We start from the raw sequence: 25,529 nt of genomic DNA, 5'->3' as shown, positions 1-25,529 counted from the left end.
AAGCTCCCTCAAACAGCAATGGGGCAACACTGAGATAAGCTGAATATTTTTTGTATTATGTACAAAAGGACATTATTGGACAGGGATAAAAAATCTCACAGAATCCTTACAGTGTGGAAAATGGCCATTTGGCCCATCAAGTGTACTGACCCTGCAAAGAGCTGCCCACCCATTTGCTGTGACTCCACATTCCCCTCCCCTGGACACTTTAGCATGGCCAATCCACCTTAACCTGCACATATTTGGAGGGAACTGAAGCAAACCCACACAGACACAGGGAGACTGTGCAAACTACACACACACACACACACACACACACAGACACAGACACAGACACACACGCACACACAGTCACCTGAGAGTGGAATTGAACCCGAGTCCCTGGCACTGTGAGGCAGCAGTGCTAACCACTGAGCCTTCGTGCACCTGGGGATAAGTGCCCTGGTCATCTTCAACTTACTGTCGCGGGATGCTTTGCATCCACCTGGGTGGATATGTCTCGGCTCACCTCAAAACAAACTGTCATGGGCTCACCAGGAAGAGTTGACCCAGCTCCTGCTCCCAGTGTACTGAGGGAGTGATGCTCTGTCTGATGCACTGGATTTCAGTGAGACATTAAACCAAGCTCCCTCACATGGAAGTAAAAGTTTGGACAAACCTGCCAATACCTGGAGAAACTCAGGCAGGTCTGGCAGCCCCTGTGGAGAGAGAAAGCGGAGTTCACACTTCAAGTTCCGACCCTTCAGTTCTGAAGAAGGGTCACTGGACCCTAAACGTTAACTCTGTTTCTCCCTCCACAGATGCTGCCAGACTTGCTGAGTTTCTCCAGCAATTTCTGCTTTTGTATCTGATTTCCAGCACCTGCCTTTCGTTGGTTTTTATGGCTACCTCCACGTCGGGGGAGAGGATACAGTCATTGGTCACATTGTCCTCTCTGGGAGCATGCTCTGTGCTGCACTTCCGATATTACAAACTGTGACAACATGTCGACAAATACCTACAGCTCTGAAAGCACAACTTAAAAAAAGCACATCCATCTTCTTTTGTGTGTCAAAAGGACTGTTCCAAGAATGAAAAACTCCAGTGATGAGGATAGATTGAGCAGATTGGGACTGTTCATCTCGGAGAGAAGGAGATTGATAGAGGTTTACAAAACCGTGAGCAGGCTGGATTAGGTAGATAGGGAGAAGCAGTTCCCACTCGTAATAGGAGAAAGGGCCTGGATTTAAACTGATGGGTGAATACAACAGGGGCAATGTGAGAAAAATACACTGAAACATGGAAGATAGGAGCAGGAGTAGGCCATTCGGCCCTTCCAGCCTGCTCCACCATTCAACATGATCATGGCTGATTACTGAGCTCAATCCCGTGCTCAGAACCTGGAATGCACTGCCTGGAAATATGGTGGAGGCAGGTTCAACTGAGGTACGCAAGGGATATCTTGCTACGATTGGACAGGGCCTTACACCGAGAGTATTGTGGGCTGTTTTGGTCTCTGTATCTGAGGAAGGTTGCTCTGGCAATGGAGGGAGTGCAACAAAGGTTTACCAGACTGATTCCTGGGATGGCAGGACTGACCTATGGAGAGAGACTGGATCAGTTAGGATTATTTTCACTGGAGTTCACAAGAACTGGGCCAGGTGGGAGTGGGAATCTCATAGAAATTGGTAAATTTCTAACAGAACCAGGCAGGGTAAACACAGGAAGGTTGTTCCTGATGACGAGAGGAGTCCAGAATGAGGGGTCATAGTCTAAGGATGAGGGGTACGCCAGTTAGGACTGAGATAAGGACACCCAGGGAGTGGGGAGTCTGTGGAATTCTCTGCCACAGAAAGCAGTTGAGGCCAAAACATTGTACAATTTCAAGAAAGTGTTGGGTACAGCTAAAGGGATCAAGGATATGGGGGGAAAGCAGCGACAGGGCCTGAGCTGAATGATCAGCCACGATCATGCTGAACGGTGGAAGAGGCTCGAAGGGCCGAATGGCCCACTCCTGGTCCTAGTTTCTACGTCTTCGGAAAGGAAGGACTTCATCAGCTGCAAGGAGCGTTGCAACATTCCGAGACGGCCGAGAGGTGCCAGAGAAACGCAAGTTGTTTTCCTCCTGAACAAAATACTTTGCCATTTGTGCTCAGCTCACGTGTTCCATTTGATGCTGCGGATATCCGTCCAAGTAGCACCGACCCAAACGTGGACAACAGAAAATCTTCAGAAAATGCATCCCCTGCTTCAAGAATCTGATACAAAAGAATGGCAAGAAGCTGGCGGTACTTCATGGGGGTGTCACTGACCAGGCAGCATTTATTGCCCATCCCTAATCACCCAGAGGGCAGTTAAGAGCCAACCACATTGCTGAGGGTCTGGAGTCACGTGTAGGCTGGAATTTCCATCCCCTCAAGGCCATTAGTGAGCCAGATGGGTTTTTTTTCCCAACAATCGGCAAATGGTGATCATTATATTCCTAATTCCAGATTTTTATTGAATGCAAATTCCACTACGGCAGGATTTGAAACCAGTCTCCCCAGATCATCAGCCAGGTCTCGGCAATCTCAGCCCAGCAATAACACCACTTGGCCATCGCCTCCCCAGGGACTGGGGTGCGGGGTGCAGTGTGGAACGCGGTAGCTGGCGAGGGAGGAGGGGAGGGGGCAATGGCCGAAGGGATGGGGTGGCAAAGGTTGAGTGAGGATCAAGTGTTTGGAATGAGGGTGAGGGGATTGAAGTTAAGAGAGGGTTGGGAGCGACGGGGTCAGGGGAGGGAGGTAGCAGGGAGTGGGTTAGGAGTGAAAGGAGTGAGGGGGTTAGGAGTGGAGTTAGGAGTGAGGGGGTCAGGAGTGAGGGAAAAGGAGGGAGGGGGGTTAGGAGTGAGGGGGTTAGGAGTGAGAGGGTAGGAGTAAGGGGGTTAGGAGGGAGGGAGTTAGGAGTGAGAAAAGTGAGGGGTTTAGGAAGTAGGGGGTCAGGAGTGAGGGGGTCAGGAATGAGGGGTTAGGAGGGAGGGGGGGTTAGAAGTGAAGGGGTTAGGAGGAGGGGTTAGGAGGGAGAGAATGGGAGGTGGGGGGGTTAGGAGGGAGGGGTTAGGAGGGAGGGAATGAGAGGTGGGGGTTTAAGGGGGAAGGGGATAGGAGTGAGGGAGTAGGAGTGAGAGGGGTAGGAGTAAGGGGGATTAGAAGTGGGAGGGGTATGAATGAGGAGGGTAGGATTGAGGGGATTACGAGTTAGAGGATGGAAAATGTGAGGTAGTTGAGTGGTTAAGTCTGAGATTGAGGGTCTGGGCGCGAGGGTGCATGGAGTGAGGACGTGAATCAGTGAGGGAGGGTGAGTTCCCCTGAAGATCCCCTCAAGTCTGTGCAGGCGTGTCTCCAAACTCCGAACTGAGCAAAAACCAAAAGCCTTTGCACCTTTTCCCAGCCTTGACATCACCGCTGGCCTTCCCACCTAATTCCTGAAGATGACAATCCTGCTTCATCCTGCTTCAAACCCGGCACTGACTGACTTCACTCTGAGCCTTGCCGGGTTTACATTAACCAACAGCTTCAGCGCTAACCAGCTGGCTCCTTCGAAACACATTCGGCAACAAAGCTGGAGGGCTGGTAGGAAGAAGGTGACTGAAGGCTGAGTCACTCCAGGGATGGAGGTCTCAAAGAAGCAGAGAGTTGGGCTTTCTCCCACCCTACATTCTCTCTCTCTCTCTGTCTCCCTCTTTCTGTCTCCTTCCATCTTCTCTCTCCACCTCTGCCCTCTCTCTCTCCTTCTCTCCCCCTCTCCTTGTTTGCTCCTTAGACAGGGAGAAGGAAGGGGGAGATAAAGAGGATGGAGCTGACTGGCCACCAATGAGGAAAAATTATTTGATGTTCCTTTTGAAGTTGCTTGGATTTGGAACCCACCATCTTCCAGAAGTGGAGGAAGAATGGCAGAAATGGAGGAAGTGGGCAGCACATTGGCTCAGTGGTTAGCACTACTGCCTCATAGCACCAGAGACCCGGGTTCAATTCCCGCCTCAGGCAACTGCCTGTGTGGAGCTTGCACGTTCTCCCCGTGCCTGTGTGGGTTTCCTCCGGGTGCTCCGGTTTCCTCCCACAGTCTAAAGATGTGAAGGTTAGGGTGAATTGGCCATGCTAAATTGCCCGTAGTGTTAGGTGGATTAGTCAGGGGTAAATACAGGGGGGGTGGGTTTCTTTTCGGTGGGTCGGTGTGGATTTATTGGGCCGAAGGGCCCGCTTTCACATTGTAATCTAATCTCTAAACTAATCGGATTGTTGTTTGAAAAAGGAGGAGCAGACTTGACAGACCAGATGGCCTTATCTCTCCACCCTTCAGGCTCTCTGCCTGTATTCCTGATGAAGGGCTTTTGCCCGAAACGTCGAATTCACTGCTCCTTGGATGCTGCCTGAACTGCTGTGCTTTTCCAGCACCACTCTAATCTAGACTCTGGTTTCCAGCATCTGCAGTCATTGTTTTTACCTTCCTGTCCTCTGCTGACCTCTTTTATGATTAGAGCCACATACAGAGAGAGCGAGACAGAGAGAGAGAGAGAGAGAGGGTGGAGTGGAAAAAGAGAGGGGTCAAAACAGAGTGGGAGAAAGAGAGGGAAAAGGAGAGATGGTGGGGGAAAAGAAACAGGGAAGAGACAGAGAGTGAGAGAGGAAGGGGAGAGAGATGGATGGACAGTGGGGTGGGGACAAGAGGGAGGGAAAATAGGAGAGAGATTGGGGCAGGAAGACCGGGATGGGAAGAACGAGGTGGTAGAGGGAAAGGGAGACAGAGACACTGGGGTAGAGATGGAGTAAGGGAGAAAGAAAGAGAGAGGGAGAGGAGATAAGGAGAGCAGGGGGGACAGAAAGAGGTGAAAGGGGGAGCGAGAAAGAGAGAGAAGGAGCGAGTGTGGACAGAGGTAAAGAGTTCAATGGGGAGAGGGAAAGAGAGAGAGAGAGAGTTAGAGGGTGGTGAGAGGGAGAGAGGATGGGTGAGAGAGAGAGAGCTCTCTTTATCCCCCCCTCCTCTCTCTCTAAGGATGGAACAAAGAGAGGTGAGGGGGGTCGAGAGAGAGAGAGAGTGAGAGAGAAAGAGAAAGAGGACAGAGGTGGAGAGTGGGGAGGGAAGGAGAAAGAGAGAGGGAGACAGAGACAGAGAGAGAATGTGGCGTGAGAGTGAGCCCAGCTCTCATTACACCTAACACTCTGCTTCTCTGGGACCTCCATCCCTGGAGTTACAAACCTGACATTGTGTAAAAGCTATTGGGTTGGAAGATCATTGTGAATTGAGAGGAGATAAACATGGCAATCTGTGTTGAGAACTTGAAAGGATATAATAGACTAGAAGAGCAATTTATTGTCATCTGTATTATTACATTAAAAAATAGTGAAAAGTTTTATAAGTTGTCGTATCATGGTGCCTAAATAAATGACAGAAATCATAAGTAAGAAAGAAAAGTAAAAGGCTATATATAAATGCAAATTATTGTCTCGTGTTGATTTAAAACACAGAGACGGAAGCCATCAGATTTCGCTGAGAATTTTAATTGCTTTTAAATACCAACCAATGAACTTTTATGGCTATTTTCTGATTTTGAGATGGCCATGAACAGATGGGACGATATTAGGAGCAAGGTCACAGCTTGAATTTAAGCTGCATTACCTTATGCATCTCATCATGTTAACTCCGCAGATACCCGAGCTTTTTAAGTGAGACCTCTCATTACCTATCACACACAATCCCCTTCGACATGGATTCCTCACAGGATGAGTGCTTCTTTCAAGTTATTTCACTCAGTGCCTTTGGTATGGAGGTTGAAGCAGTGAGACAGGTGACCATTACGACAGGGTAACACACTGGACTAGCAATCCAGAGGCAATAGATGTGAAGCTAGAAAAGCACAGCAGGTCAGACAGCATCTGAGGAGCAGGAGGGTCAACATTTCGGGCTAAAACCTTTCATCAGCACTCCCCTCCCCAGTCCTGACGAAGAGTTTCAGGCTGAAACATTGACTCTCCTGCTCCTCAGATGCTGTCTGACCTGCTGTGCTTTTCCAGCTTTGTATCTACTGACTCTGGCTTCAAGCATCTGCAGTCCTCACTCTCTCCTCGTAATCCAGAGGGCTGTATCAATAACATCAAGTTCACAAGCTAAAATACCATCAGGTAGCAAGGAACTTAGGTGTAATTAATTACTACCATCTCGAATCAAAACGGTAATCTCAACAATAACAACCATAAATTTACCAGATTGTCATTAAAAACACTATCTGGTTCATTAATGTCCTTTAGGGAAGGAAATCTGTCCTCCTTCCCTGGTCTGGCTCACATGACTCCAATCCCACAGCTATGTGGTTGATCAGAACCATGTCCTCAAATACCCAACACCCCCTGCTCAAGAGAGTCAGCGATGGTCTATAAACATTTGTTAGTGACACCGGTCAGGCAGCATCCGAGGAGCAGGAAAGTCGATGTTCTGAGCCTAAACTCTTCATCGGGAATGACGAAGGGTTTATGCTCAAAACGCTGACACTCCTGCTCCTCAGATGCTGCCTGACCGGCTGTGTTTTTGCAGCGCCACACTTTCTGACTGTGATCTCCAGCATCTGCAGTTCCTACTTGCTCCTATTTGTTAGTGACACCCACACCCGGAGAGTGAATTCTTTGTTAAAAACTGACGTTGTTGAGTTGGCGTACCTTGGTGATCTTGGGGTCAGTGCATCGGCTGTTTGTCCTGCTCTGGTGCATCCAGTTTCTCGACGGTGCCTGGCAATCCTGCTGGAGCATGCACCTTTTCTCCGGCACGCACCAACCACACTCGAACTTTGGATCAGCTTTCAGACACAGCCCACAGCTCTCCCGAAGGGCGGTGCACTTGTAGAGGTGAGCTGTTAGGGGGTGGGTAGTGAGAGGGACAGAGAGCGGGAAAAACAGGATGAACGGGGAAGAGAAAGCTCATGTTATAAGGTTGTCGTGATTGTTAGCCAATCGATATCAACAGAGCGCCGAGAGAATGTAATTTGGAACGCATTCTCCACACATACACACACATCCAGACATTCCTTACTGGTGCCAGCCATCAACCTCCCCTCCAAGCCACTCACCGTCCTGACTTGGAAATATATCGCTGTTCCTTCACTGTCACTGGGTCAAAATCGTGGAATTCCCTCCCTAAGGGCATTGTGGGTCTACCCACAGCAGGAGGACTGCAGCGGTTCAAGAAGGCAGCTCACCCCCACCTTCTCAAGGGGCAACTAGGGACGGGCAATAAATGTTGGCCCAGCCAGCGGCACCCACATCCCACAAATGAATATTTTTTTAAAAATCAGTAAGTGCTCCATGGCACCAAGCCTTTAATGGCTTTGTGTTTGCAAATCAATACAGAGGAACCTCGATTATCCGGCATTCAATTATCCGAATATTGGATTATCTGGCAAAATTGCAACGTCCCGATCTTGGCTAAACTATGTTATCCAGCATTTGATTACCTGGAATTCAATTAACCGAACAAAACACTGTCCCATCTGAGTCCTTTCGATAATCGAGGCTTCTCTATACAGACCGTTCTCCAGGAGAGTGAGGCTGGACCCTTGACCTGACTCAAAACTCACACCAACACAAGTTGGCACCATCATGTGAATGATAGTCGTCATTTGCTCATCAGGAACTGACTAACTCTGTGGGTTAGTTTATTTAAACCAATAAAGCACCTTATAAGTCACAAAGCCGAAATTACACCAAACTAGCTGATGTCCTTCTATTAAAAAACCGAAAGAACTGAGGATGCTGTAAATCAGAAACAGAAACAGAAGTTGCTGGAAAAGCTCAGCAGGTCTGGCTGGGTCTGTGGAGAGAAATCAGAGTTAACATTTAGGGTCAAGCGACCATTCTGGTTCTGGGGAGGGGTTGCTTGACCCAAAACATGAACTTTAATTTCTCTCCACAGACACAGCCAGATCTGCTGAGCTTTTCCAGCAATTTTGGTTTTAGTCTCTAATTTCCTTGTCTGCAGCTTGCAGACCCCATACTGGACCGACAGATTCACAACGAAGTCTTTGAAAGTGAACTGCCTTAAACACCAGGCACACACACAACAAGCATTAACTGAGTGCTCGAGGAGGTCCATATTGTACAGTATGAGCCATCGAGAAAAAATTCGGAAAACTAGGAATTAATAACCCAGAGAAACCATCACATTCACCCTGTGAGCGGGACAGAGCTACAATTCAATCACAGTAAACAGCTATCTGTGACTGGGTAACCTGACTTATACCATATTAGTGGAGAAGAAGCTGGTGCTAGAACCGTGAAGTCATAGAGATGTACAGCACAGAAAAAGACCCTTTCGTCCAACTTATCCATGCCAACACCATATCCCTCCAAATTCATCCTACTCACATACCCATCCAGATGCCTTTTAAATGTTGCAATTGTACCAGCCTCTACCACTTCCTCTGACAGCTCATTCCATACACGTACCACCCTCTGTGTGAAAACGTTGCCCCTTAGGTCTCTTTTATATCTTTCCTCTCTCACCCTAAACCTTTGTCCTCTAGTTCTGGACTCCACCACCCCACGGAAAAGACTTAGTCTATTTATCCTATCCATGCCCCTCATGATTTTATTAACCTCTATAAGGTCAACCCTCAGCCTCTGATGCTCCAGGGAAAACAGCTAGAGCTAGCCTTCAAATACCCCTGTGGGGCACTGTCCCAATGGGTGGGGAGATGAGAGCAGGATAGCAGTTAGTTCTGAAATCATAGAATTTCTCCAGTTAGAACCAGGCCCTTCAGCCCAACAAGTCCACAAAGGCCCTCCAAAGCATAACCCACCCAGACCCATTCCCCTACCCTATTACTCTACATTTACTCCTGACTAATACACCTCACTTACACATTGTGGACAACTTAGCATGGCCAATTCACCTGACCTGGGAGGAAACCGGAGCATCCGAAGGAAACCCCACGCAGACACAGGGAGAATGTGCAAACTCCACACAGACATTCGCCCAAGGCTAGAATTGAACCCGGGTCCCTGGCGCTATGAGACAGCTGTGCTAACCACTGAGCCGCTGTGCCAAACCCTCCACTAATAAGCTGCACAGTTAGATGTGAGGCTCCTACAGCAGGGCACAATGCCAGGGCAGTGCTTTGCTATTAGGGAAGGAGCCCACATGCCACCATGGAGAGATAACGGAACTGCAGCAATGCCACTAGACTAGAATCCCTACAATGTGGACACAGGCCATTCAGCCCATCAAGCCCACTGAGCCTCAGAATACCATCCACCCCCATCCCTATTTCCCATGGTTAATCCACCTAGCTTGGACACTATGGACAAGTTAGCATGGCCAATCCACCCTAACCTGCACACCTTTGGATTGTGGGAGGAAATCTACCCAGACATGGGGAGAATGGAAAATCCACAAAGACAGTCACCCAAGGCCAGAATCGAACCCAGGTCCTTGGCGTTGTGAGGCAGCAGTGCTAACCACTGAGCCACAGTACCGCCCAATAACCAGGCTCCAGGGACACAGGTTCAAATGAAACCAGTAGCACCATCAGAGCTGGTGGTTTTTAAATTCAATGAATGAGTCTGTAAGGTTCAGCTTGTCTCGTCTTCAGGGAGGGAAATCCACCGAACATCCCAGTCTGGCCAGTCCCATAGCAACGTGGGTGACTCTTCAATGCCCTCTGAAACAGCCTGGCAAGCCATAGTATGCAAAGGCAATTAGAATTCGGCAACAAGAACTTATCTGACTAGTGATGCTCACATCCCATTAAAGAAACTTGACTTGCATTTACCCTCTGAGGTTGAAAGTCACAAATATAGGATTTCAGCATGTAACATTCTCACTGAATAGGACCAGAGACAGTTTAGATAATTGTGTCCTTGTAATAATTAGTGAACAAAGCTGGATAATTGGTTGTTAATTGTTTGAAAGGTGGAACACCCCCAGAATCACAGCTACACTCTCAAACTAGTCATTACAGAGGCGATTAGCACAATGGATGCAAGAAATGTGCCTGGGAAATTCTGAGTCACAGTTTGCTAAACAAATTTCACTTTGTTACACAGACTGTAGACTCCAGCAAACCTATTGTTACACACTCAACACAAGGATCACCAGCCCTTCCACTACCTGTCTCCATCCACCCCTTGACAAATTAATACTAATGGCTTCAATAACGAAATGCTCATCAGGGAGTGATTAACTCAGTGGGTTGGTTTATTTGAAACAGTAAAACACGCTCTATGCTATAAAGCAGACATGGTCCCCTCCCGACCAGTATCTGTGGTCTACCACACCAAAGAGGTTTAAGAAGACAGCTCACCACCACCGTCTCAAGGTCAGCTAGGGATGGCCAATAAGTGGTGGACCCAGCCATGATGTTACATCCCGTGAATGAATAAAAGTTTTTTTACCGGAACCAACCAATTTGTATCCTGCAAGCCCATGTCAAAACAACCAACTTGCAGACACAGTCGCAACACTATATACATATATGTTCTTAAAGGCAATATTCCCAACATGTATTCCCAAAGCATTCCCCTTCGGTGCATAAGAAATCAGATTTGGAGTTGGCTATCAAGTCTACTCCGTTCATTATGACTGCATTCTGCTAATTAACTCACCTTGACTATTCATTCCCCAATGTCTATCCCACCCTTCAGTTATTCAACAATGAACAGCCCTAACCATTGGGGCCATAGAATTCCAAAATTTCAAAACCCTTTGAATGAAGACATTTCTCCTCCCCTCAATCCCGACCCTGGGACCATGCCTCATGTTCGAGATTTCTCAGACACAGAAGACAGTTTCTCAGTGCCTACCTTGTCAAGTCTAATCACCAATCTCTCTTTTAGCAGGTGGTATTCCTCGAGGAACCACTTACCATTTATAATCACTGTGTCATTACTTGGCTTTTTCTTATGATTTGCAATTTTTCATTGCTGAGGCGCCCTCCCCATCCTGCCTTGCTCCGACAATAAATGTTCACTCTTTCACCTTTTTGAAGACCTAACAAAACCTTGTGAAAGACTACCTACTTTAATTGGATGTCTTTCTGGAGGTTACAAAATGAAGATCTCATCATCTCACTCTCTGCTCTCCCAGTCACTCTCCCATCACTGGTCACTCTCTGCTCTCCCAGCCCTAGTCACTCTCCCATCACTGGTCACTCTCTGAACTCTGATCACTGGTCACTCCCTGTTCTCCCCATACCAGTCAACTTCCCTCACCGGTGACTCTCCCCTCATCGGTCACTCTCTGCTCACTGGTCATTCTCCCCTCACCGGTCACTCTCTGCTCTCTCCTCTCACCGGTGACTCTCCCCTCACCGGTCACTCCCTGTTCTCCCCTCACTGGTCACTCTTCCCTCACCGGTGACTCTCCCCTCATCAATCACTCTCTGCTCTCTTCTCACCGGTTACTCTCCCCTCATCAGTCACTCTCTGCTCTCTCCTCACCGGTCACTCTCCCCTCACCGGTCACTCTCTGTTCTCCCCTCACCAATCACTCTTCCCTCACCGGTCACTCTCTGTTCTCCCCTCACCAGTGACTCTTCCCTCATCGGTCACTCTCTTTTCACTCCTCACCGGTCACTCTCTGTTCTCCCCTCACCGATCACTCTTCCCTCACCGGTCACTCTCTTTTCTCCCCTTACCAGTCACTCTTCCCTCACCGGTCACTCTCTTTTCTCTCCTCACCGGTCACTCTTCCCTCATCGGTCACTCTCTTTTCTCCCCTCACCTGTCACTCTTCCCTCACCAGTCACTCTCTGTTCTCTACACACCGGGCACTCTCTCCTCACTGGTCACTCTCTGCTCTCTCCTCACTGGTCACTCTCTGTTCTCTCCTTACCGGTCACTCTCTGCTCTCTCTGTACCAGTCACTCTCCCCTCACCGGTCACTCTCTGCTTGCCCAACACTGGTCACTCTATGGAGTCCTCTCATCGGTCACTCTCCCCTCACCGGTCACCTGCTGGCCTCCTGACATTGGTCACTCTCTGGACCCCGATCTCAGATCACTCTCTGCTTGCCCCTCACTGGTCATCAAACAGCTTTGCCATCAGAGACTCCCAGCAGATTGGAAACTTAACAGACTCCCTGTATCCTGATTAAACCATTCTCATCTCTGACAGGACTGGCCTTTCCCTCTGTCTCCAGTAACCAATGAATGTAAACACTCAAAGAAAATTAAAAATACAACACTATTTTGTTGTTGGCTCCCTCAATGATCTTCCTCTTTTCAGAAGGGCCCCAGGTGATTAACCTTTGTATAAGATCAGAGGTTTTAGCTAGTTTTGATTTTCTCTTAGCTAACCTTTGCATAATTAAAAAGAGCCGTAAATGAACACCTTAATTATGTTAACGTGCCTATGAAAAAGTCAACAACCTTATTGCCCACACAGCGCAGGCTAATTTGAGCTGCCTCATCTCTCTGTAGGTCCCGAAGGCAATAACTCAGCTGCTGGCTGTAATAGACAAGGCTTGGAGCTTTGTCAGCTCCGAGAGAAATCTTCTCCGGCTGAACGTTCATTGTCGAGGGACCTGTCAGGAGGTCATGCCTCAAGTTTGGCCGTTCAGTGGAATGCAGTCAAATACTGAGCTCAGCTAAAACCAGCAAAGGATGGGGAAGGAAGGCATGGCAGGACGGTTTGTGTTCAGAACGCCACATTTCTGACAACTGGGCTCCCTCCCCTGACACTTCCGTAGCACACACAGTCAGTTTACAGATGACACCAAAATTGGCGGTGGAATGCACAGTGAAGAAGGTTGTTTCCGAGGACAATGGGACCTCGATCAGATGGGACGATGGGCTGAGGAGAGGTGGATGGAGTTTGATTTAGATAAACGTGAGGTAAGGCAAACCAGGGCAGGATTTATACAGTTAATGGTAGGGCTCTGGGGAGTGTTGCAGAACAAAGAGACAATGGAGTGCAGGTTCATAGTTCCTTGAAAGTGGAGTCACAGGTAGATAGGATAGTGAAGAAGGCGTTTGGTACACTTACCTTTTTTGATCAGTGCATTGAGTATAGAGGTTGGTCATGTTGCGGCTGATTAGAACATTAGTTAGAACTCTTAGAATACTGCGTACAATTCTGGTCTCCCTTCTATAGGAAGGATATTGTTAAACATGAGAGGGTGCAGAAAGGTTTTACAACGATGTTGCTGGGACTGGAGAGTTTGAGCTATAGGGAGATGCTGGATAGGCTGGGGCTGTTTTCCCTAGACTATCGGAGGCTGAGGGGTGATCTTATAGAGGTTGATAAAATCAAGAGGGGCATGAATAAGGTGAATGGGCAAGGTCTTTTTCCCAGTGTCAGGGAGTCCAAAACTAGAGGGCATAGGTTTAAGGTGAGAGGGGAAGGTTTTACAGGGACCTGAGGGGCAACTTTTTCTCATGCAGTGGGTAGTGTGTGTATGGAATGAGCTGCCAGAGGAAGTGGTGGAGGCTGGTACAATTACAACATTTAAAAGGCATCTGGATGGGTATATGAATAGAAAGGGTTTAGAGGAAAATGGGATGGAAATGTGTTGCTGGAAAAGCGCAGCAGGTCAGGCAGCATCTAGGGAACAGGAGAATCGACGTTTCGGGCATTAGCCCTTCTTCAGGAATCCTGAAGAAGGGCTAATGCCCGAAACGTCGATTCTCCTGTTCCCTAGATGCTGCCTGACCTGCTGCGCTTTTCCAGCAACACATTTCCATCTCTGATCTCCAGCATCTGCAGACCTCACTTTCTCCTTAGAGGGATATGGGTCAAACGTAGGCAAATGAGACAAGGTCAGATTGAGATTTCCCTTCAGCATGGATGAGTTGCACTGAAGGATCTGTTTCCATGCTGTATGAGTCTACCATTTATGTTTTCCCCATGATGGCGTAAGGGAGAGATATCAAGCTCTCCTTTGTAGCTTGTGGTCTGACAAGAGTATGCAAAAGGCTACTAACTCTGACCAGATGTGTTCCTGGAGTCATAGATTGCAGAACATAGGAAGAGGAGGAGCCTATTTGGCCCTTCAATCCTGCTTTCCCATTCAACATGGTCATGGCTGACTGCTGTCCTGTATTCTGCCTGTTCCCATAAACCTCGACTGCCTCGTGTATTGGAAACCTACCTAACTTCACCTTGGATTGACCTCTCACCTCTAACCCCTGACCCTTGCTCTCACACCATTGATGACCCAACACCGTTAGCTTGGCAATGGGGCAAGTTAAGAGACCAGGCTGTTGGTCTATTTCTTTATGATGAGAATTGGCTAACCCTGCTTTACACTCAATCTCCAAGAGCTGTTTAATAAAAGCGTTCAAGGGGAGCTTTTTCCCTCTTTAAAATGCCACTTGTTTTAAACAGTGTCCAGTAAAATCTCCCAGTGTCAGGGAGATTTTACTGGAGATTCTAGGACAACCCTGGGGTAGCAGCTAGCCAGTCTTTGAAACCCATGACTCCTAAGAACATCAACAAGGTTTGTGAGATTGTCAAATATTGGTCAAACTACAAGTCCCCAGCAATCGTCATCTTGTACCAGTAACCAATCAGCTGCTTACACACTTGGACTGGTGTCCAAGAATCTGTCCACTTGATTTTAGGGAATTGTGGGAGAAGTTTGGACTGAATGGCCAAAATACCGAGCAGTGTTCAGCGGTTTTTAAGACCAGACACTTGGTAAACACCTGAGTAACCAAAAGATGAGTCAGGAACCTGCTGGAATAAAAATAAAGTTGCCATAGCTCTGTTCTCTCCTCAGAGAGAGGCGACTGGTGGTGAGTTTAACCTGAGGGTCACCTCACCCCAAGCAAGGGGTGAGATTGTAAAGGAGCAACCTCGGGGTTCAGGTACATAGTCACTTGAAGTTTTGTGTCACAGGTAGAGAGGCTGGCTGAGAAAGCATTTAGCACACCTGCATACATTGATCAGATCATTGACTATAGGAGTTGCGATGTCACATTGACGTTGCACAGGACATTGGTGAGGCCTCTTCTGGAACACTGTGTTCAGTTCTGGCCTCCCTGTTTTAGGAAGGATATTATTAAACTGGAGAGGGTTCAGAAAAGATTTACCAGGATGTTGTCAGAAACAGATGGTTTGAGTTATAAGGAGAGGCTGGCTAGGCTGGGACGTCTTTGACTGGAGCGTAGGAGTTTGAGACGTGACCTTATGGAGGTTTATAAAATCACAAGGGGTAGAGATAAGGTGAATGGCAGGCGTCTTTTCCCCAGGCTGAGAGATTTCAAGACGAGGGGTCATATTTTTAAGGTGAGAGGAGAAAGATTTTAAAAAGACATGAGGGGCAATGTTTTTATACAGAGGGTGGTTTGTGTGTGAAATGAACTTCCTGAGGAAGTGGTGGATGCGGGTACAGTTACAATGTTTAAAAGATGTTTGGATAGGTACATGAATAGGAAAGGTTTGGGCCAAGTGCAGGTACGTGGGACTAGTTTAATTTCAGAACATTTGGTCAGCACTGACTGGTTGGACCAAAGGGTCTGTTTCCTTGTTGTACAGTTACAATATTTAAAAGATGTTTGGACAAGAAATGTTTGGGGGGACATGGGTCAAGCACAGACTTGTTTAGTTTGGGATTATGGTCGGCGTGGATTGGTTGGACTGGAGGCCCTGTTTCTGTGCTGTGACTCTGTGAGAGTCCTTCAAGGTTCCCTGAGCTGGTGTGGGAATTGAATCCTCACTGTTAGTGTCACGGGGCATTGCAAACTAGTCATCCGGTCAACTTAGCTAACCGGTCTGCAACTACAGTGAAAGGGAGAAGCTGTCGTGGTAGTGTCAGTAGACTCATAATGCAGAGGCCCAGGTTGATCTGGGTTCAAATCTCACCATAACAGATTGTGGAGTTTTGATTCAATTAACATTCAAACAAAAGTTTGGAATTGAAAGCTAGACTTCAGTGGGGATGACCATAAAATCACCATTGATTGATGTAAATCCGTTCAGGGAAGGTAAATGTCCATCATAAACTGGTATACCCCAGCTATGACTCCACACTGACATTTACCTTCCCTGAATGGTTTTACATCAATCTATTAGATTGGATTACTTACAGTGTGGAAACAAGCCCTTCGGCCCAACCGACCCACCGAAAAGAAACCCACCCATACATTTACCTAACACTACAGGCAATTTAGCATGGCCAATTCACCTAACCTGCACATCTTTGGACTGTGGGAGGAAACCAGAGCACCCAGAGAAAACCCACGCAGACACGGGGAGAATGTGCAAACTCCACACAGCCAGTCGCCTGAGTCGGGAATTGAACCCAGGACTCTGCGCTGTGAGGCAACAGTGCTAACCACTGTGCCATCGATGGGGATTTTATGGTCGTCTCCACTGAAGTCTAGCTTTCAAGTGTATAAGCAGCTGATTGGTTACTGGTTCAAGATGACGATTGATGGGGACTTGAAGTTTGACCAATATTTGACAATCTCACAAACCTTGTTGATGTTCTTAGGAGTCATGGGTTTCAAAGACTGGCTAGCTGCTACCCCAGGGTTGTCCTAAAATCTCCAGTAAAATCTCCCTGACACTGGGTGTTTAAAACAAGTGGCATTTTAATGAGGGACAAAGCTCCCCTTGAACGCTTTTATTAAACAGCTCTTGGAGATTGAGTGTAAAGCAGGGTTAGCCAATTCTCATCATAAAGAAATTACTGCTCCTCGGATGCTGCCCGAACTGCTGTGCTTTTCCAGCACCACTCTAATCTACACACAGAAACATTCCCAATGGACAGGCAAGTGATTACATTAGATTCGCTTCAGTGTGGAAACAGGCCCTTCGGCCCAACCAGTTCACAGTGACCTCCAAAGAGTAACCCACCCAGACCCATTTCCCTCTGACTAATGCACCTAACACTATGGGCAATTTCCCGTGGCCAATTCATCTGACCTGCACATCTTTGGACTGTGGGAGGAAACCGGAGCACCCGGAGGAAACCCACGCAGACACAGGGAGAATGTGCAAACGCCACAGACAGTCACCCGAGGCTGGAATCAAACCTGGGACCCTGGTGCTCTGAGGCAACAGTGCTAACCACTGAGCCACCATGCCACCGAAATGTTGGCTTTCTCTGTAGTGCCGGATATAAGCAGGACAAGGCTGTGGATGTCCCATCATTGAACGTGTTTAAGGATGAGACAGATTTAGGAGTGAATTAAGAATATGAGAAAGCAGAACTGAGGTCAAGGATGAGTCTTGTTATGTAGAACAATGAAGCTGGGGCCGAATGGTCTTCTGATGCTGCTGTTCTCTTTTTATGTTCAACACAGCAGGAAAATGCAAAATCCATTTGTACAGGGATGGACTTGGAGGGGTCTGGAGGGAAGGACAGCCCCAGACCATACAGTAACTGTGACCAACACTCATGGGCAGACTGAGGGGAGTCCAAAAACAGGTTGTGAATAATAACATCACGATGTAACACTGACATCAGCGCTCGTGCAAGAGGAAGTGAAAAAAAGCTGGAATAATCTGTACCTGTGAGAGGAATGTGTACAGAGAACAGTATTGTGTATAACAGTGTGAGTAAGAGTTTACAGAAAGCTATCAGAGTCAGACAGCTGTCACCCTTACAGTAAGGGGGGAAACAAATACAACAAACTACCGACAGGTCGAGAATCATCATGTAGGCCACTTCATCTATCGAGTCCAGAGTGACCTCCCAAAGAGTCTCCCACACAGATCCATTCCCCTACCCTATATTTCCCATGGCTAATCCAGCTAGCCCGCACATCCTGGGGCAATCTCCCATGGCCAATCCAATAACCTATGCATTTTTGGACTGTGGCAGGAAACGAGAGCAAACCCACACAGACAGTCACCAGCCAGAAACTGTAAACCCGAGTCCCCTGGCACTGTGAGGCAGCAGTGCTAACCACTGAGCCACCATGTCAGCCATACCGAAGGCTAGTCACAAGGATAGCTATCCCTCCAATGTTCAAACCCTGTGCTAACACACACTGATTCGTACAGCTATCCAGATGGGCTAACACATTTCTCCTCCTCAATGCAAATGGCTGACACTCCTTTCATTTTATGCACATTCATTCACAGGACATGGGCGTCGTTGGCTGGGCCCAGCATTTATTGCCCGTCCCTAGTTGCCCCTTGAGAAGGTGGGGGTGAGCTGCCTTCTTGAACCGCTGCAGTCCACTTGCTGTGGGTTGACCCACAATGCCCTTAGGGAGGGAATTCCAGGATTGTGACCCAGTGACAGTGAAGGAACGGTGATACATTTCTCAGTCAGGATGGTGAGTGGCTTGGAGCGCAACTTGCAGGGGGGTGGGGGGGGGGGAGGGGGTGTGGTGTTCCCATGTGTCTGCTTCCGTTGTCCTTCCAGGTGGAAGTGGTCGTACGTTGGGAAAGTGCAAAGAAGATTGGTGAATTTCTACAGTGCCTCTTGTAGATAGTTAAAAATCACACAACACCAGGTTATAGTCCAACAGGTTTAATTGGAAGCAGGTAAAAACAATGACTGCAGATGCTGGAAACCAGATTCTGGATCAGTGGTGCTGGAAGAGCACAGCAATTCAGGCAGCATCCGAGGACAGGCAAAATCGACGTTTCGGGCAAAAGCCCTTCATCAGGAATAAAGGCAGAGAGCCTGAAGCGTGGAGAGATAAGCTAGAGGAGGGTGGGGATGGGGATAGAGTAGCATAGAGTACAATAGGTCAGTGGGGAAGGAGATGAAGGTGATAGGTCAGGGAGGAGAGGGTGGAGTGGATAGGTGGAAAAGGAGCTGGGCAGGTCGGACAAGTCCGGACAAGTCAGGGGATCGTGTTGCTGGAGGTTAGAAACGAGGATGAGGTGGGGGAAGGGGAAATGAGGAAACTGTTGAAATCCACATTGATGCCCTGAGGTTGAAGTGTTCCGAGGCGGAAGATGAGGCGTTCTTCCTCCAGGCGTCTGGTGGTGAGGGAGCGGCGGTGGAGGAGGCCCAGCACCTCCATATCCTCGGCAGAGTGGGAGGGGGAGTTGAAATGTTGAGCCACAGGGCGATTTGGTTGATTGGTGCGGGTGTCTCGGAGATGTTCCCTAAAGCGCTCTGCTAGGAGGCGCCCAGTCTCCCCAATGTAGAGGAGACCGCATCGGGAGCAACGGATACAATAAATGATATTAGTGGATGTGCAGGTAAAACTTTGATGGATGTGGAAGGCTCCTTTAGGGCCTTGGATGGAGGTGAGGGAGGAGGTGTGGGCACAGGTTTTGCCTGATTTTGCCTGTCCTCGGATGCAGCCTTAATTGGAAGCACACTAGCTTTCGGAGCGTCGCTCCTTCATCAGGTGATAGTGGAGGGCTCAATCCTAACACAGAATTTATAGCAAAAATTTACAGTGTGATGTAACTTGCAGATACTACACACTGCTGCTTCTGAGTGCTGGTGATGGAGGAAGTGGATGTGGTGCCAACCAAGCTGGATGCTTTGTCCTGGATGGTGTCAACCTTCTTAAGTGTTGTTGGATCTGCACCCATCCAGGGCAAGTGGGAAGTATTCCATCACACTCCTGACTTGTGCCTTGTAGATGGTGGACCGGCTTTGGGGAGTCAGGAGGGGAATTACTGAGATTCTGACCACTGGTTCCAGATTCCACCATGAGGAGAATCAACCTCCAACATTTATCTCGTCAAGTCCCTTCAGCTTTTTATACATTTCAATAAGATCATCTCTCAGTCTTCCAAATTCATAAACCCGATCTACTCGACCTCTCCTCTTTAGACAATCCCCTGGTCCCAGGAATCAGACTAATCCTTATTGCAGTCCCTACCTCTTTCCTTTGGTCAGGAGATCGGAAATTAACACAAGGCGCATGCTTGGTTTCACCAAAGGGTGGCTCAGTATTGAGCTCAGCTGCCTCACGGTGCCAGGGAGTTGGGTTCAATTCGAACATTGGCCGACTGTCTGTGTGGAGTTTGCACATTCTCCCCATACCTGCGTGAGTTTCGTCCGGGTGCTCCAGTTTTCAGTTGAATAAAGGGAACTATGGAGCTATGAGGGAGGAGCTGGCCAAAGTTCAATGGTGCAATACCCTAGCAGGGATGACAGTGGATGAACAATGGCAGATATTTCTGGGTACAATGCAGAAGATGCAGGATCAGTTCATTCCTAAAATGAAGAAAGATCCCAGGAGGAGGCAGGGGTGGCCATGGCTGACGAGGGAAGTTAAGAAACATATAAAGTCAAAAGAGAAAAAGTATAACATAGCAAAGATGAGTGGGAAAACGGAGGACTGGGAAGCTTTTAAAGAACAACAGAGGATTACTAAGAAGGAAATACGCAGAGAAAAAATGAGGTACGAAGGTAAACTGGCCAAAAATATAAAGGAGAATGGTAAAAGCTTTTTTTAGGTATGTGAAAGGCAAAAAATGGTTAAGACTAAAATTGGGCCCTTGAAGACAGAAACAGGGGAATATATTACGGGGAACAAAGAAATGGCAGAAGAATTGAATTGGTACTTCAGATCTGTGTTCACTGGGGAAGACACAAGCAATCTCCCTGAGGTAACAGTGGCTGAAGGACCTGAACTGAAGGGAATTTATATTTGCCAGGAATTGGTGTTGGAGAGACTGTTAGGTCTGAAGGTTGATAAGTCCCCAGGGCCTGATGGTCTACATCCCAGGGTACTGAAGGAGGTGGCTCGAGAAATCGTGGATGCATTGGTGATTATTTTCCAGAGTTCGATAAATTCAGGATCAGTTCCTGCAGATTGGAGGGTGGCTAATGTTGTACCACTTTTTAAGAAAGGAGGAAATTATAGACCAGTTAGTCAAGATGCTGGAGTCAATTATAAAGGATGAAATTACGACACTTCTGGATAGCAGTAACAGGATAGGTCAGAGTCAACATGGATTTATGAAGGGGAAATCATGCTTGACTAATCTTCTGGAATCTTTTGAAGATGTAACTCTGAAGATGGACAAGGGAGACACAGTGGATGTGGTGTACCTGAACTTTCAGAAAGTCTTTGATAAAGTCCCACATAGGAGGTTCGTGAGCAAAATTAGGGTGCATGGTATTGGGGGCAAAGTACTAACTTGGATTGAAAATTGGTTGGCTGACAGGAAACAAAGAGTAGTAATAAACGGCTCCTTTTCAGAATGGCAGGCGGTGACCAGTGGGGTTCCACAGGGATCAGTGCTGGGACCGCAGCTTTTTACAATATATATTAATGATATAGAAGATGGTATTAATAGTAACATTAGCAAATTTGCTGATGATACAAAGCTGGGTGGCAGGGTGAAATGTGAGGAGGATGTTAGGAGATTACAGGGTGACCTGGACAGGTTAGGTGAGTGGACAGATGCATGGCAGATGCAGTTTAATGTGGATAAATGTATGGTTATCCACCTTGGTGGCAAGAACAGGAAGGCAGATTACTACCTAAATGGAGTCAAGTTAGGTAAAAGGGCAGTACAGAGAGATCTGGGTGTTCTTGTACACCAGTCAATGAAGGCAAGCATGCAGGTACAGCAGGTAGTGAAGAAGGCTAATAGCATGCTGGCCTTCATAACAAGAGGGATTGAGTATAGAAGCAGAGAGGTTCTTCTGCAGCTGTACAGGGCCCTGGTGAGACCGCACCTGGAATATTGTGTGCAGTTCTGGTCTCCAAATTTGAGGAAAGACATTCTGGCTATTGAGGGAGTGCAGGGTAGGTTCATGAGGTCAATTCCTGGAATGGTGGGACTATCTTATGTTGAAAGATTGGAGTGACTGGGCTTGTATACCCTTGAGTTTAGAAGACTGAGAGGGAATCTGATTGAGACGTATAAGATTATTAAAGGATTGGACACTCTGGAGGCAGGAAACATGTTTCCGCTGATGGGCGAGTCCCGAACCAGAGGACACAGCTTAAAAATAAAGGGTAGGCCATTTAGGACAGAGATGAGGAGAAACTTCTTCACCCAGAGAGTGGTGGCTGTGTGGAATGCTCTGCCCCAGAGGGCAGTGGAGGCCCAGTCTCTGGATTCGTTTAAGAAAGAGTTGGATAGTGCTCTCAAGGATAGTGGAATCAAGGGTTATGGAAATAAGGCAGGAACAGGATACTGATTGAGGATGATCAGCCATGATCATAATGAATGGTGGTGTAGGCTCGAAGGGCAGAATGGCCTACTTCTGCACCTATTGTCTATTGTTTCCTCCCATACTCTAAAGATGTGCTGGTTAAGTGGATTGGCCATGCTAAATTGCCCTTGGTATCCAGGGCTATGTAGGTTAGGAGCATCAGTCAGGGGAAATGTAGAGTAATAGGGGAATGGGTCTGGGTGGGATACTCTTCGGAGGGTCAGTGTGAACTTGTTGGGCCGAAAAGCCTGTTTCCACACTATAGGGATTCTATGAAGACTCTATGCAAATGCATGAAAACTAGAACATTCTGGAAATACTCAAATTAGTCTGGCACCATTGAAGAAAGAGAGAGAAAAATAACTCCACCCTGTCATAGTTCTTACTTACTCTCTCATTCACCTAACCTTCACCCATTCACTCACTCAAAACCTATAAACGTTTTCTAGTCCTGATATATTAAAATAACAATCTGAAATGTTAACTCTGTTTCTCTCTCTCCATGATAAAAACAATGACTGCAGGTGCTGGAAACCACTGTCTAAATTAGAGGGGTGGTGGAAAAGCACAGCAGTTCAGGCAGCATCCGAGGAGCAGCAAAATCGACGTTTCGGGCAAAAGACCTTCATCAGAAATACAGGCAGAGAGCCTGAAGGGTGGAGAGATAAGTGAGAGGAGGGTGGGTGTGCGGAGAAAGTAGCATAGAGTACAATAGGTCAGTGGGGGAGGGGATGAAGGTGATAGGTCAGGGAGGAGGGTGGAGTGGATAGGTGGAAAAGAAGATAGGCAGGTAGGACAGGTCATGGGGACAGTGCTGAGCTGGAAGGTTGGAACTAGGGTGAGGTGGGGGAAGGGGAAATGAGGAACTGTTGAAGTCCACATTGATGCCCTGGGGTTGAAGTGTTCCGAGGCGGAAGATGTGGCGTTCTTCATCCAGGCATCTGGTGGTGAGGGAGGCCCAGGACCTCCATGTCCTCGGCTGAGTGGGAGGGGGAGTTGAAATGTTGGGCCACGGGGCGGTGTGGTTGATTGGTCCGGGTGTCTCGGAGATGTTCCCTAAAGCGCTCTGCTAGGAGGCGTCCAGTCTCCCCAATGTAGAGGAGACCGCATAGGGAGCAACGGATACAATAAATGACATTGGTAAATGTGCAGGTAAAACTTTGATGGATGTGGAATGCTCCTTTAGGGCCTTGGATGGAGGTGAGAGAGGAGGTGTGGGTGCAGGTTTTGCAATTCCTGCGGTGGCAGGGGAAGGTGCCAGGACGGGAGGGTGGGTTGTAGGGGGGGCATGGACCTGACCAGGTAATCACGGAGGGAATGGTCTTTGCGGAAGGCGGAAAGGGGTGGGGAGGGAAATATATCCCTGGTGGTGGGGTCCGTTTGGAGGTGGCGGAAATGTCGGCGGATGATTTGGTTTATGCGAAGGTTGGTAGGGTGGAAGGTGAGCACCAGGGGCGTTCTGTCCTTGTTACGGTTGGAAGGGTGGGGTCTGAGGGCAGAGGTGCGGGATGTAGACGAGATGTGTTGGAGGGCATCTTTAACCACGTGGGAAGGGAAATTGCGGTCTCTAAAGAAGGAGGCCATCTGGTGTGTTCTGTGGTGAAACTGGTCCTCCTGGGAGCAGATACGGCGGAGGCAGAGGAGTTTGGAATATGGGATGGCATTTTTGCAGGAGGTAGGGTGGGAAGAGGTGTAATCCAGGTAGCTGTGGGAGTTGGTGGGTTTGTAAAAAATGTCAGTGTCAAGTCGGTCGTCATTAATGGAGATGGAGAGGTCCAGGAAGGGGAGGGAGGTGTCCGAGATGGTCCAGGTAAATTTAAGGTCAGGATGGAATGTGTTGGTGAAGTTGATGAATTGCTCAACCTCCTTGCGGGAGCACGAGGTGGCGCCAATGCAGTCATCAATGTAGCGGAGGAAGAGGTGGGGAGTGGTGCCGGTGTAATTACGGAAGATCAACTGTTCTACGTAGCCAAGAAAGAGACAGGCATAGCTGGGGCCCATACGGGTGCCCATGGCTACCCCTTTGGTCTGTGGGAAGTGGGAGGATTCGAAGGAGAATTTGTTAAGGGTGAGGACCAGTTCGGCCAAACGAATGAGAGTGTCGATGGAAGGGTACTGTTGGGGACGTCGGGAGAGGAAGAAACAGAGGGCTTGGAGGCCCTGGTCATGGCGGATGGAGGTGTAGAGGGATTGGATATCCATGGTGAAGATGAGGCATTGCTCTCTAGTTCATCTCTCATTCTTCCAAATTCATAAACCCGATCTACTCGACTTCTCTTTAGACAATCCCCTGGTCCCAGGAATCAGACTAATCCTTATTGCAGTCCCTCCCTCTTTCCTTTGCCTTATCTATGCCCCTTATGATTTTATAAACTTCTATAAGGTCACCTCTTAGCCTCCAAGGTAATTAGCCCCAGCCTCTCTCTGTAGCTCAAACCCTCCAACCCTGGAAATATCCTTGCAAATCTTTTCTGAACCCTTTCAAGTTTCACAAACTGCTGAATGTTTCCAACACATAATGCTTTCATTTCAGAATTTGTTATGCTGCAGTATTTTGCTTCATGGAGATTCCTATCTCTTCTATCGTCAAACCCTTTGTAATGACAGCCCTATGAAATGGCCACCACAGGAGTGAGCCATGGATCAGTCCCCTGTCTGAGATATCTGACTTCTCAAAAATGAACCTTTTTAAAACACAGTGTTTGATTTGCAGGTAAGTGTTTGTTTTCACTGGGAAAATTTGGCAAAGGTGGCAAATTTGGCAATGACGCTGTTGAAAATTAGAAACATTAGCCTGGGGGCCTTTACCAGGCTTTATGTGGTCATGGATAAGGTGGATAGGAAGCAGCTGTTCCCCCTTGAATTAAAGAATCCTTACAATTCAGAAAGGCCATTTGGTCCATCAAGTCTGCACCCTGTGAAGGGCATCCCACCCTATCCCCATATTTATCATGACTAATCCATCTAACCCTGTCACTACAGGGCAATTTCCCATGGTCAATCACCTAACTAGTAGACCTTTAGACTGTAGGAGGATACCAGAACACCTAGAGGGAACCCACACATACACAGGTAGAACGTGCATACTCCACACAGACAGGTGCCCAAGGGTAAAATTGAACCCGGGTCCCTAGCACTGTGAGGCAGCAGTGCTAACCACTGAACCACTGTGCTGTACTTTGTTTAAAGGTTAATAACAAGGAGACATAAATTTAGGGTGAAAGGCAGGTGGTTTAGAAGGGTGTTGAGGGAGAATCTTTTCACCCAGAGGGTGGTGGGGCTGTGGAATGCACAGCCTGGGAGGAGAGTTGAGGCAGGAAACCTCACAGCCTTTAAAACGTACGTAGATAAGCGCTTGAAGTGTCATAACATGCAAGGCTGGAAAGTGTAGGTAGGCCGACATCGACTGGATGGGCCAAAGGGCCTTTTCTGTGCTTCAATGTTAATCCATTTCTGGGAGAGGTGCAAATTCTAAGAATTAACAAAAT

At 47.9% G+C, this 25,529-nt stretch overlaps 1 protein-coding gene across 2 annotated transcripts in view; it reads right to left on the bottom strand.

The window, feature by feature from the left end:
- LOC122558816 (plexin-A1-like) overlaps positions 1-25,529 on the bottom strand; it is a 588,446-nt gene that overhangs the window by 155,357 nt on the left and 407,560 nt on the right. For both annotated transcript variants that reach the window (XM_087994072.1, XM_087994073.1), the window contains exon 12: positions 6,669-6,859. In XM_087994072.1, the coding sequence (XP_087850198.1) occupies positions 6,669-6,859 (191 nt within the window). The remainder of the gene's footprint in view (positions 1-6,668; positions 6,860-25,529) is intronic.

The sequence above is a fragment of the Chiloscyllium plagiosum genome, unplaced genomic scaffold (assembly GCF_037043375.1).
Source record: "Chiloscyllium plagiosum isolate Xiang-an unplaced genomic scaffold, Cpla_swu_hap1 HiC_scaffold_14, whole genome shotgun sequence".
Classification (NCBI taxonomy): domain Eukaryota; kingdom Metazoa; phylum Chordata; class Chondrichthyes; order Orectolobiformes; family Hemiscylliidae; genus Chiloscyllium; species Chiloscyllium plagiosum.
Note: the sequence above shows the minus strand (reverse complement) of the source record. Positions and strands in the feature narration are given on the sequence as shown.